At 49.1% G+C, this 14,130-nt stretch overlaps 1 protein-coding gene across 2 annotated transcripts in view; it reads right to left on the bottom strand.

The window, feature by feature from the left end:
• Positions 1-551: 551 nt before the first annotated feature.
• The window catches only part of LOC116952779 (family with sequence similarity 120 member A), a 46,044-nt gene continuing 32,465 nt past the window's right edge, over positions 552-14,130 (bottom strand). Inside the window, exons 9-18 of one of the 2 annotated variants that reach the window (XM_032972405.2) lie at positions 13,921-14,026; positions 12,912-13,121; positions 10,989-11,154; positions 9,603-9,852; positions 8,919-9,033; positions 7,607-7,816; positions 6,297-6,528; positions 5,411-5,549; positions 4,030-4,111; positions 552-3,079 (exon numbers count right to left, since the gene is read on the bottom strand). In XM_032972405.2, coding sequence (XP_032828296.2) covers positions 2,771-3,079; positions 4,030-4,111; positions 5,411-5,549; positions 6,297-6,528; positions 7,607-7,816; positions 8,919-9,033; positions 9,603-9,852; positions 10,989-11,154; positions 12,912-13,121; positions 13,921-14,026 — 1,819 coding nt within the window. In that variant the 3' untranslated portion in view covers positions 552-2,770. Of the gene's footprint in view, positions 3,080-4,029; positions 4,112-5,134; positions 5,201-5,410; positions 5,550-6,296; positions 6,529-7,606; positions 7,817-8,918; positions 9,034-9,602; positions 9,853-10,988; positions 11,155-12,911; positions 13,122-13,920; positions 14,027-14,130 lie in introns of those variants that run through there. The other variant, XM_076074459.1, reaches the window with a different exon arrangement.

Raw genomic sequence — 14,130 nt, 5'->3', positions numbered from 1 at the left:
TAATCGGCGGTGCAAAAATGAGGTCGCCGCAGTGAGTGATTGAATGCGCTTAAAATTATAAGCTCAAGTGTTGGCGGGTCGCACATATTAACCTCTTAGAGTACACGATGAGTGCAGATAAGACCGTTGCGGTGGATAAACATTCGCTTCTTTAGGGCCGTTTAGAAGTGGGAGACCCCCTGTGGCAATGAGCTAAAGGAACATCCCCTGCACATCACTGAATTTTGGAGTACTAAAAAAAATAATATTTAACCAGGTAAGGCCCACTGAGCTAAATAGCTCATTTTCAGAAGCAACCTGGCCACAAATGATAGCTCAAGGAAGCGGCTTATCACGTGGATATGTATATCAGCCAAATACTCTAAACGCAAGTTTCTACAATCCACATGACCACGGGGAGAACATGCACACTCTATACATGGCGTCACAGGGTCAGGATCGAACCCAAGACCCGCCTGTAAACCAAAGGTTAGTTAAAACATGGACACCGGAGCCACGTTTGCGACTTTAACAAAAACTCACACAACTAGAAAAAAACAAGAGACTGGAAGTTAGCAAAAGAATAAAGACTTTTATTAAGCACTGTAAGTTGTCATTCGCAAGTCACAAAGAACAGAAATGAAGGAAGGCTAAAAAGCCCCGCACCTCATCCCCACTCAACACATTATCCTTGGGTAGCCACTGACCATCTTTCCGCCCCCCCCCCCATTCCATTTGCCAACTTACTGGACTATTTATCAACAGAAGAGAAGAGGGTGGGGGAGTTAAAACGTTTTGACGTTTTTTTTTATATCAACTATAACTGGCATGACGAGAGATTCAAAAAAGATAGGAGAATTAAACGAGTGAAAAACCATCATGGTGGTACGGTCGTCTTTAAAGATTTATTCGGAGCAATGAGTAATTTTTTTAATGCGTTGTTTTTTAAAATGTTTTTTTATATTTTTTTCACTGCTTTTTTTAATTATGCTTTTTTTTTAACCCGGAAACACATCACTGTTTAACAAACACTAAGGAAAAAAGCGTTAACGTAAAGACCTAAGAGACTAATTCGACCAATCATAAAAAGGGTTGTGACTATTGAAGAAACGTGAAAAGGGGTTGGTTTTCTTGTCAACAATCGTAAAGATTATAAAGGGGCGGGTTTGTTGCTTTGCATTCTGTAATACAGGGATAATTTTAATATGAGTATGAAGCTTCTTTTGTGTGTTTTAATCTTTTTATGTTTTTTTTCTGTCGATTAAGTTCTTTTTTTGTAATAGCTAATACGTTAGCATACAATACCAGATACTAAGAGCCATGAATACAACAGGGTACATAACGCTTAACAATATACCACGTGAACAAGTCTTAACGAAACAAAAGTAACCTTTGTTTTTTACCCTAAGCGTCGGATGTCGCGGCAGTTTACGGTAAATCACACAAAACTGCCATCACTACGGAGAGCTAAAATGGTAGAGCACGGTCAGGGGGTTCGTTTATTTTTAAAACACAAATCAAAGATGCTTTTCTTGGGGGGTCTTTTTTTTACCAACCGAAAAAAGTTTAAAATCTGATCGGTGTGGAAATGTATGCCGTCCCCCCCCCCCCCGCGCACAAAACCCCACCCAGCGCCCTCACCCCCCACCCTTGCCGCAGAACCTTCTCTCGTTATATAAAGGATCATTTCTGCTGTGTCCACATGTGCACGGGAAAACGTCACTTCTTCTTGGCCCACGCATCCCTGGCCGTTATCTGCGCCGTGTGGGTCCTGCAAACTCGCGTGAGGCGACGTGGGACCACATTTGTCCCTGCTCTACGTACGTCGCCCTGCAAAGGTATAACACTCCTGCACGGACGTGGTCCTGCGCATGTGGTTTTTCTTCATTATTTCTTTTTCCCATGTGAACGTATCGTAACCTCCGGCAACAACAAAAAAATCTGCTGCGGCTGTTTTTTTTTTTGCCGGCCGACATGGTTTTTGTTCAAATCCAGTATTGCCGCGTGATAGCTAGCCGTACAGCTCGGTGACTCCACATGCCCGAGTTATAGTGTCAAGTACAATTCAACGTTATGCTGCTGGGCTTAATTATACTTTTTAAATAAAACTTTTCAGCAATCATATTTAATCCCTCCCCCCCCCCCGCCAAAAAAATACAATCGAGAAGCGATACTGAGTACAGTATGCTTGCTTTCAAGTGAACATGTTTTTTGGGGCAGGGCAAAGCAAAAGGTGCATAATTCTTTCAAAACTCCAACAAAAGGATTAAGTGCCAAAATGTTGGATCTCACTGCTACGATGGTGCTCCTACAGGGCCCTTTTTTGCAAGGGTCACAATGTTGTTTTTTACCATAATAATCACTTAAAGTGGCCAGGCAGCCAAAAACCACTGCTGCTCTTAAAACTCCCTCTTATGAAAAATGCACGTTGTCCAAACAACAACAAAAGCCAAAAGAATCAAGTGGGTGAGTGCGTGCGTGCAAGTGCGTATGTGGTTTTTTTCACTTAAGTATCAAAAATGTATCATCCTCACTCGCCGATGTCAACCCAATCGTTCGCATTAATAAGTGCTTTTCGTTGTCTTCCTGCATTCAAGGTAAGTCGACCCTAACCAAAATCCCCATCGTCACGCAACTCCTCTCAAACCTTTCTCGACAAAAAAAAAAATATTTAAAAAAGTTTCCTTTCTCTTTTTTTTGTTTAATATTTTTCGTTTTTTCTAGAATTTTTACAACTTTTTCATTTTAATTCCTTACACAGACCCCCCCCCCCCACCACCACTTTCCCAGCTCACTCCTCTTTGCTAAGTGCTATGGTGGCTGAGGTGCTGTCGCCTGTAAAAGCCGTGCGCGTGCCATGTGCATTAAGGAACGCGCCTGTATTGCACACAGCAGAGTCACTCGTCAAGGCACTTTCTGATTGGTCGCCGTCGCTCGCGATCGCTGCGCCGTCCTCGCATCCGATTGGCTTTGTCGCCGCCGAGTCTCCGCCCGCGCCATCGCCTGATTGTTCGGGCCTGGGCGGGGGCTCAGCCTGGCTCTCCTGTTTATCGGATGATGATGCTGCAGCTGCAGCGGTGGCGACGGCGGCATTGCCGTTCTGTTTCACACGCGCAGAGAACAAAAAGGAGAGATCTGGTAATTGGACGGGCCAACCTGGTTCCAATGAGCGCACAATACGGTGAACGTTTCTTTCAATTAAAGGCGCGTAAAAAATGTAACTTTTGGAAACCTCATTTGCCAGTAACAAAATATGATAATTGTTTTTTTACCCTTTTATCTGGCAACAAAACTGACACCTTTTTTACAAGGAGTCATGTTTACATTGACCACAATACCGACCGCAGGTATTGTGGTCAATGTAAACATGACTCCTTGTAAAAAAGGTGTCAGTTTTGTTGCCAGATAAAAGGGTAAAAAAACAATTATCAAAATGTAACTTGTTGTAACCCATGTAAATTTATTACAAAAAATATATCTGCAGAGAAAATTAATATTTTTTAATTGGCCTTCCCAGACTAATGCTTTCAAGCACAACTTGTTGAGGCAGCCAAACCGAAGACCGGTTTCTACTTTGTGATTATCATCAGGATGTTAAAAACAATCTGCTGGGCTGCCAGATGTTAAAGGCAAGAACCCTTTACAAAAACGCTTGGGGGCACATTCAGCAAAAGTAGCAATATTGTAAAATAAACATGAAACTCATTCTGCAATATTTTGGAAGATTATATTATCGGTAACAGACAAAAGTCTATGTTCTCAACAACGCAAGGTGGACCTTTTGCATCTCTTACTTACAAACCTCCACTCTAGCACAATGACTTTTTCAAAATTACCAATTCACACGTTCGGATATTTTCGGCAACGTATGTTGGTGGCTTACTTTCTTAGCACACTGATGGAACGCTGTGGAAGAATGAGTGAACACAAAACAGGATTGCTATGGAAATGAGTGAACACGATGAACGCCAGGGAAGGAAGAATGAAGCAGCAGAATACAGGAATTCTGTGGAAGAATGAGTGAACAGGGTCTCTGCAGATCATTCCCACCTGTTCTTCCCGAGCGGGCTTGCCTCCTCCCCTCCCCACGCCGACCGGCCCACGGGTAGAAGGGGCACCCCGACCCCCGCGCCTGTTGGGGTCAAGACAATCGCTGTGCGTCACTTGGCGGTGCCCTCTCTAAAACCGCCACGCGTCTACAGGGTGCATCTGCGGAAGACCACGGGCTGATATTCCGTGTCCCGCACATAATTGGGGTGGGGTGAGGAGTTCAAGGACTCAAAAAATTTGCAAAAAAATGGAAAATCATCATCACGATCCATGGGCAGATAGCCTGAGATCTCCACTACACATCTCGTAATTTGTTTCCACTTTCCTCTCTTGTGCCAGTATTCTCAAGTAGTGGCCACATATTTCTGGCACCAATCTCTTATGCCATCGTCAAGCCAATCTCTGCAAGATCTTCCTCGTTTTCCGGTTCCTTCCATTTTTACGAACAACACACTTTCAATTTTCCTGTTGTTGCCCATCCTACGTGTCCAAATAGCGCCAGTTTCCTTCTCATCACTGCCTGCATCATCAGGTCGTCTTCTTCTACGTGCAAACTTCGTTGGTCACTCTTTGGGTCCAGCTTAAGAGGCAGCGAGAAAAACATCGCCAGCTTGTTCGTCGCATGTCACAAAATCCAGGCCCGCCCCTGATTAGTACTGTGCAGTACTGTACACCAACTACCGTAGCCACTGGATAGTGCATTCCAAAGACTGGATTGCGATTTTAGGTGGTTTTATTTTTTTTACCCTTACATTTACATCGCATATTTTGTTAAGATTTTTGCAAGCGAGGTAAATTCGCAACCACCGCAATACATCAACAGGTCAGGTTTGGTCAAGTCAAGTCTGTTTAACGAGGTCGAAACTCAAGAGACCAGGATAGTCTCATTTGCAAGAGTGAATCGTAAGTTTACCGCGTCCATTATTACTTCAGAAACATGCGCTTAAGACTTTCGAATATTTGGCTGCTATACATTTCCACATTATGAGCCACTTCGCTATCATTTTGTGGCCAGGTTGCTTCTGAAAAAGTAGCTCGGTGAGCTTTACCTGGTCAAATAAAAAAAAAGGTTAGTTTATTTTAAACGTTTTAATAATTTGCTTACCTTTCCTAAACTTTCCTGTTTTTGTTTGTTGTTGTAACTTTCTGACCCCGTGCTCCGACTGGACATCTGTGAAAAAAGAGCTCTATAGCTGAACGGATTCCTCCAGGATAAATGAAGATTTCCAATTCTGATTTACAATCCTACTCAACAGGGGCGGCTGTGACGCGAGCGTCAATACCCGTCACCGCCATCATCTAGCATCTGCACACGAGCCGATTCCATCATCAGTTCTCACCAACGACGGCAAAAGAGGGAAGAGAGACTGGGTTGATTTACCCGCGCATGCCGCAGCCCACGGACACGATCTGTGGGGGCAGAATCCCGCGGGCACGGCCTCGTCGCCCGCCCGCCCACTGTCCCACGACCATGCCCGCTATCTCCAGCTTCCCTCCCTGCTGGGGCAGGGCATGCCCTCCTGCACACAAGCGCACAAAAGACACAGATCCCCCGTATAGCCTGTCACGGACTGTTGGAGCAAGTGCTGTTAGCGAGCACTTATGAAAGTCGGCATGGCATACGCGGCAGTGGGTGGCCAACACCACGCCGGCCTGTGTGGCTACAGGGTGGGCAGCAGAGGGCAGTGCAGCACAACGCTGCGCTAGAATGCGGTCCTACCCAAGTCTATGCTCTCCGCCTTCACCACAGTCAAATAACCCCAACGACTGGCACGGTGTGGGGGAGGGCTCTCATCCAGCAGTAGATTATTGAAAAAAAGTAGCTGTACACGGTACACTGTGCGTGTCTTAATGTGTCAACTTGTGCTCCATTCACATTCACTATCTCATGAAGTCATCAAGTTGATTTCGAACGAAAAACATAGATTCGTGATTTCTACGCAAATGTCATCCACACGAAAGGAGGACGGGCTTGCGCTCGCCACTTGCTGCAAAAAACAAGGCGAGTGCCGGGCGGCTAAAACATAGCAAGTTGGCACAGTGGGAAGCGCACCTGACATTCATTTACAGTCAGGTAACTTGTAACATCTGGGGGGTATGCGTCCCGCGACATTTTACGGCGAGCCTTCCACACGCGACACGAAGGCCTCCCCACAGTGCACCACAACCATGACGTCGCACCTCCGACTAGCACGGTTGGCTACGTACGGTGCTGAAGAAGCTCAACATACGTACGTACAACGCGTGGTTTATGCGTCCACCCTCACCCGCTATGTTGCGGGCGCGTGGGTGCATCGACGGCGGAGGCATGAGCGGGGGCCCCGGGGCGCGCAGGTACAGGCCCTGGGGCGGAGGGTGGTACTGCCCCATCATGGAGGGTGGCAGGTACGGCGGGGGAGGGGGCATGGGTGGGGGCAGCGGGGGCATGGGTGGCCGTGACAGGTTGAGCCCCTCCAAGATGCTCTGCCTCATGCGGTCCACGCGAGACACCTGCTCCGACTGCACGCGCGGCACACACAAGACAAGAGCGTCCCCCCCCCACGTGTAGCCTTTACGGGCAAGTGCCGTTAGCGAGTAGCACATATGGAAGGCCGGCATAGCACAGGAGGTGGTGGGGTGGGGTGGCCAGCAACACGCCCGGCCGCCTTTGTCTCCCAAGCGGCAATGTTTTTTACAGACTGCACCAAATACTAATTTGAGGTCGAGTCGACCTAGAGGACCATGACCAGTTCAGATAATCGTCACTGGTGTTGGTCATGAGCGGGAATCTCGGGACGTTTGGTCCGTATTGCAGTGTGCCAACCCGCTGCACTGCCACTCCCAGAGTGTTGTGTGTTTGTCCATGCTCGCACACACAAGCACACAAATATCAAACAGGCACGTGCAGACATGTAAAATATAAAAGCTAAAGGTGCAGCCATACAATTACTTGCTCAGCCCGCTGCTGCCAGAAAGACCTCCACCACAGTGAGCTCTGGGTCGGGTAATTTCGCCTATTCTTCTACGCTGGCCAAACACATTGGAAGAGGTGGGAATACCCATACTTTTCTCCACCTCACACGACCTGCCAATGGAATGTGGTGCACTAATTTGGACTGCTGGGTGGATAAGCAGTATACATTTAAAAAATGCTCCAACATCTTTCCTCCCGAAGGCAGGAAAAACCCCAAAGCCACGCCAAGCATGACAAGGTTTGGGATGCCAATGACATCAACCAGCCCTGTCCATCACCTCCCGTCCAGCTGCAATAATGGCAACAGAGGCGACACTTTTTCTTTCTCCGAATTTCCTTCCCAACTATTTCCACGTTATCCAAAGTCGGACAATTGAAGCGATGCATTCAATAGTTGGATCTCCCAGCTCTATTCTTGAGCATGATCACGGGGGGCAGCTGTATCTCCAACTCGAATCCAAGATCTCAGCCATGTCGGCTCCGAATGTCCGACACGGCCATTATGAACCCCACGAGCAACCCGGCCCCGACCACGACATCGCGCATTGGGGCCGGGTAGAAGCTGGCGCTTTTTCCCAGGACACCCCGACACGCTCTCCCGCTTATCGTCGACGTCGTCATCACCTGCCCGTCGCAGATCTCCAGCAGCGGCGCGCGGTCTCGAGTGGCGCGCAGCAGCTTGCTCTGGAAGAGCTTCCCGTCGAAGTAGAGCCAGGGGCAGCAGTGCTCCCAGGGCACGGGCTGGCCGCACGCGTCGTTCGCAAACAGCGCCGTTTCCACGCCGCGCATGAACAGCGCCGCCAGCTGCACACCACGGGCGTCCAGCCCGTCGATCTGACGACACCATCGCCGCCACCGCACACGCACGCACGCAAGCACGTAAGCACACACTCATTTAATTACCCGGTAAGAAAGGTACGGGCGTTGCTTTAGCTGCCTCACTCCTATGCCACGGAACAATATTTCCCCGTAGCCTTCAAGAGGAGTCGGGAGTTTGGATAAATTAAAATGTTAATTAAAAAAAATCCACCTCTTCAGTGCTGTAACTGCAGCAGAGTGCAAATACGTACAGCAAGCTGGGCATTTTGCTTTACCTTTTTCATTGACTTAATAAAGTTGTTTTACTTATAATATAACATTTCATTTGTTTCACAATATATTGCTTCGGGTATATTGGCTTCGTTGATATTTGAAAGTCAATGTCTTGCATTTTATATCAATTAAAATTCTGGTTATATCGTAATATTTATTTCACGAGATGCCTCGATTTATGAACGCAGACTAATAAAGATTTAGAGTTAAGGACATAATTTAAACAGTTATTAAACGTGGGCTTGGGATAATACACATCACAGCACAAAGTGATGATGGCCGTTGGTCAATAATAATAACGGAGCACCAACCAGGGAGGGGCATGCACCCCAGAGGATGTCCGTGGTGTACAGGCGTGTGTAGGAGCTAGAGGCTAGCTACATTGCAAAATGTGGCAATTTATTATTACTTCACCACATCGGTGTGTTGAACAGCAAACCCACAACATATACAATTTGAGTACAACGTTTCGCGGGCGATTACCACTTTTATCCCGAATAATGGTCGCGAAAGCCTAAGTGTACAGCAGCACAGCAAATGCAGGTCGAATGAGCTGTTTCTCAGACGCGACCTGGCCACAAATGAAAACTCAACGAAGTGGCTTATCACCTTGTGGAAGTGTATAGCAGCCAAGTACTCTAAAAGCATTTTGATTCCAAATGCGGAGAATACGGAGAAAAATCCACGCGATCACGGGGAGAGAGACACGCAGACGCATGAAGGCAACCCTTACGATTCTCTGGGTCGACCGTCACCGCCAAAATGTGTCGAACAATTCAACTGCAGGCGGCGCCAAGTGCAAGCGGGGGCCCAGCGCAGGCGTCGCGCCAGGGCAGCCGCTCACCTTGATTTCCTGCAGCTGCTCGGGCTTGTAGAGCATGGGAGATACGGCCTGGGCGAGGAAGGAGTCCAGCTCGTGACGTCTGAGGATCCGCCCGCCGGGACACTGCAACATGTACCTGCGCGCGGGGGGGGCGGGGAGGAGAAGAAGCATGACTTCTCGAACCGCTTGCATTGCGCAAAAAATGAGCACTCGCGTCACATAAAATTGCATTGTGCCTTCGTAAAGCGCTGGGGGTTAAGGTTGGTGTCGGTGCCCGTGGGACGCTTATTATGTACGACCTTAACAAATTCCCGATGGGAACCGGAATGCAGAGAGGACTTTGAAGACAGGCGCCTACGATCTAAATAGGATTCTACTGCAGCACAAACGAGTGCAATTGAGTGTTCTCACGCACGTTTCACAGCTACCCTGAACAATTCCACAATATGAATTCTTCCTCCGCTGAAAAGTCAATCAGAGCATGCAAAGACATATATTGTACAGTACTCATAACATATACAGCATCTGGATAAGAAAACGAAAAACTAGCCACGCAGCTCATCACTAACACCGCACCAATAGGAGTACGCTAACAAACGTGCAAATCTTGCCTAAAAAATAAAATACGCTTAGGTGACACACACATATATATTCGTCACCAATTTGGTGAACACTGGCACCGCACATGGCACAAGCGGAGCTCACCTGAGCACGCAGCACAGCACGAGGTGCTGGGTGGGCACCGCAGCCGGGTTCACCATGCCCGGCGTGTCCGAGCGCAGGCACGCCAGGAAGGCGCGCATGCGCCGGTTCTTGTCCTCCACCGCCTTGCCGAGCCACAGCTTGCGCAGCGTCGGGCAGGTCCACTCGCGGAACGGCAGCGCCTCCACCAGCTCGGGCGTCTGCGGCGCTTTCCCTTTGTAGGCGCACCACTCCTTCACCAGCACGGGCATTGCTGCGCACAGGGCGAAAGATGGGGGGGGAGCGAGAGACGGGGGGGGGGAGCGAGAGGCGGTGGGGGAGCGAGGGGGAGAATGAGCATGCTAGTGGGTGAACGCGTGATTACGCTGAACGCGTGCTTATCGCCCGACCGTACACGCTATCATCCAACAGAGCCAACAGCGTGCCATCGCATTATACATAACCGCGCTATGAGGGTGCCGTGGTGGCGAGATGTTAACTACCTTGCCTGATATATTGGAGGTCGTGGGTTCGATCGTGACCCCGACACCTGTTGTATATCTGGAGTTTGCGTGTCCCCCCCCCTGGTCGTGTGGATTTTTCCCTGGATCCTCCAAGTTTCCCTCCACATTTAGAATCAACATGCATTTAGAATATTTGGCTGCTGTAAAGTTCCACATAAGCCACTTTCATTGAGATATCATTTATGGCCAGGTTGCAACTGAAAAAGAGCTATATAGCTCTACATCATTAGACCTCCTTTGCCAGTACCAAAATAAAATAATAGGGTTGTTCACCTTTTTTATGGCAACAAAACTGAAACCTTTTTACAAGGATTCATGTCTGCATTAACCACAATACTTGCAGTCAAAATCAGTGTTTTTTGTTTGCATTTTGACTGCAAGTATTGTGGTTAATGCAGACATGAATCCTTGTAAAAATGTTTCAGTTGTGTTGCCAGAAAAAAGGGGAAAAACCCTATTATTATAGTTCTATAGCTCACTGGGCCTTACCTGGTAAAGTAAATAAAATAAAATGAGCCCCCGAGACCAGACCAGAAGTTTCAAAATTGCGGCTATCGCTTGCGGTGGCATGTTAGCGATTCCATCTTATTTAAGACGAGCGGGATTCTGAAATAATTTGCCCTTATTCGCCACGTAAATAATTCTGTACGACTCAAGCTTTGGTCCTCTGAGGTGGTAGCCGATTTCTGCTCTGGGCCCACGAGGTCTACATCGTCCGCGAGCAATGGGGCGCGCGATTGCCACGAGCCTTGCTACCGTCGGGCGTCATCCGAAAGTGGCGACCGTGCACGATCGCGTGACTACGTGAGCGCGCCATCGTGCGAACGCGTGCGTTCTCGGGGTGGGGAGGTTGGGGGCAGGTTGGGTGCAGGGGGGGATTCCTCACTGTCCATCATCCCGGGCGGCGCACGACGCAATGCGCGCTTGCGCAGCTCGCCCAGGCTGAAGAGCACGCCGTAGACGTGCTGACGCGCCGGTCGATACAACAGCGTGGCCGGGGGCAGCTCCGGGTTCGCCTCGTCCTCCAGGGTGACCGGCAGCTTCAGCTCGCCCTGCGTGCGACACCACACGCTCGTGTCGCTCTGCCGCCCAGCCTGAGCAGGCCGTGCAGCGACGCCGCCACCGCCGCGCCTTTGTCGGCGTACCCGCCGTGACGGCAGCTCGCTCCCGTCATCGGCTCTGCTCATGTTACGCGTCACAAATTGTTATTGTTTTTGTTGTTACGCTTGGAAAGCCTCACCGAGTCTCGAGGAGGGGGGCCTGCCACGGAATTTGCAGTAGGGAGGGGGGGGGCGATTGTTGCTGCTGTGTGCGATCCCAAGGGTGTAATCTGCAGGTCATTTTTTAAGTGTGGGAAAGTTTGGCCAATAACGATGACATTGTATGAGCTCACATCACCCGAGGGAACATGAACCACCCTTTTGTCAATCCGCTGTTGGATGAGGCTCTGCCCGTACATGGCCACGAAGGTGGAATAATAAAAAAACGAGACATTTCTGACGGAGAAACCGAATATATACAAGTTTTATTTCCGTGTGAAGCTTGGTGTATTTCCACGGAGGCCAAACACCTAGATATTTGCATATTTGACGATAAGGGTTCGTAGAATGCACTTTCGACCAATTGCTGCGTGGTTGAGGATTTCAGGGGATTTGTGGCTAATGCAAAATCGTTTGGCGTTATTTGCATTAAACAGGCTTTTTTATTTTACAAAAGATTTAGGTACACATAGAAAGAAAAGTATGGAATCTGGCACCAGCATAGACAAGGCGAAGTCCAATTATTGTTACCAAAGTTTTATATTTTGAATCTGTCTATGCCATGCCTTTCAGTAAACTCTACTTCCCTGGTGTCTACTTCCTTCACTCGGATAACCCACTGGGGAATGGACAGGGGTGGGGGGGTAGGGGAGAAAGGGAGGGGGGGGGTGAAAGGGAGGGGCCGGAGTACCTAAACGCCCAAATGAATGATCGTAAAAATAAATTCCCACTGGAGGAGAAGCCGTGAAGGGACACCAAGCTGGGCTTCCTCCCTGCCCCTTAATTTTGCACTTTGATGTTCTAGAGTGCCTGTTATTGAGAATTTATTGAGCTTGATTTGAAGCTTTCGTGACTGCAGGAAACCATACTCTTTGGTTTTTTCGGTAAAGTCACGTAGGTATAAAACAAAATAAATCACGACGTTTCGATCGCAACACAAGCGACCGTCATCAGGTGGAACAGATACAGCAGGAAACGTCGTGATTTATTTTGTTTCATACTTACGTGACTTTACCGAAAAAAAAACAGAGTTTATAATGTATTGAGCCATGCCTGCAGCGATGATTTAACAGGATTTTAAATTAACAAGACCGTGTTCCATGTCACAGCGTTCCAACTACCGTTCAACAACGTTCAACTACCAACGAAATGGGCAAAGACGCTCTATGCAATTTGTATTTTACCAGGTAAGGCCCACTGAGCTAAATAGTTATTTTTCAGAATCGACCTGGCCACAAATGATAGCTCAAAGTGGCTTATCATCATGTGGAAATTTATACCAGCCGAATACTCTCAACGCATGTTTTTAAATGTGGTGGGAAGAACCGGAGGACCCGGAGAAATATCCACACGACCACGGGCAGAGAGACATGCAAACTCAAAATATACAGACGTCAGGGGTTGGGATCAAACCCACGGACCTCCTGTATACCAGGCGAGGGAGTTAACATCTCGCCCCTGTGATGCCCCAAAGATAAACCCACGTCGTGTGCAGCCCCCGTGCGTCGACCCACTGCTGCACGGGGGGGACGGGACTCCGCGGCACTCACCGTGGTGAGCACTTGGTAGACGCCAGGGTGCATGAGGCCATTGCGGTGTCGGTACTCGGCCACGCGGATCACCTCCACGGCCACCTGCGGCCGCGGTGGCGTCGTCAGGTCCATGTGGGCGCGCGTGGGCGTTGACATGAGCGACGGGATGGCGAGCAGCACCCCCCCGCGGCACGACGGCTCGTCAGCAGCGCTGAGCCGGCACGCGGCCTGACGTGCGACCGCAGGCACGCACATTCATGAGGTCGAGCTCATAAAACTCACACACACACACAAAGTGCTTGCCACAAATGAACCACCAATACCTCGCTGATCTTGTCAAGGAGCGTAAAACCATCACGCCAACTCAGGGTCATCCTCGCAACGGCGGCTTTTTGGCTCGCCATCGAACAAAGACGGTCGCCGCATCACGCGCTTTCGGATTCGCTTCTGCGGCCATCTGGAACGCTCTTTCTTCCGGTATTAGGAAGCTACTGGAGCTATGCACTTTTAAATCTAAACTAAAAACGAATTTATTTGGAACTGCTTTTGGTGTTTAGTCTGTTCTCCTTCCCTGGCTACATACGGTGCGAAAGAAGTTCAACATTCCGGTTCATTTGTGACATTGATAATGGCTATATTATGAGACTGGAAACTTGTCCTAAGGTTTCTCTTCTATTCAGATCGGATCAGATGGTACTCGACCTGCTAACACATAATGTGAAGGTAGCTACTGCGGACGGTGAGACAAACTTACAGCAGCGCGTCCGCCACGTTTTGCAGAGGGTTCACGATTCGAATCCAACTGCCGTCTGGCCTCACAGCCAGCGTACGTCAAAGACATCCGGCGACATCGTTTGCAAGAGTAGGCCGGTGTGCGCGCCGGCATCGTTGTCCAAATTTGCCAAATTCAAATACTCACTTGCAAATTACTCAATTGCAATGTACATCGCAATATGACGGGACAACTCATATCCAGGAAAGGTCACGATACTCAGCGATGCTGTCCCTGGCTAAACAAGCAATTTACCTGTCCACCCCCATTCGCCGCCACCCCCGAGCCCTGTCCACCTCCCTGGGCAGCACCTTCGGCCCAGGGCCCTCTGCCGCCACTTTCCGGCAGCTCGTTGATATGGCTAAGGTGGGGGGGAGGGGGGACAACGAGGCAGCACACGGGCACCACCAACGACAACAGCAGCAGCGGCGGCAGCAGCATTAACACCGAGCGACTGGTTTCACG

The sequence above is a fragment of the Petromyzon marinus genome, chromosome 48 (genome assembly GCF_048934315.1).
Source record: "Petromyzon marinus isolate PM22_M1 ecotype Great Lakes invasive population chromosome 48, UKy_Petmar_22M1.pri1.0, whole genome shotgun sequence".
Classification (NCBI taxonomy): domain Eukaryota; kingdom Metazoa; phylum Chordata; class Hyperoartia; order Petromyzontiformes; family Petromyzontidae; genus Petromyzon; species Petromyzon marinus.
The sequence above is the reverse complement of the archived record's forward strand: the minus strand, read 5'-3'. Positions and strand labels throughout refer to the sequence as shown.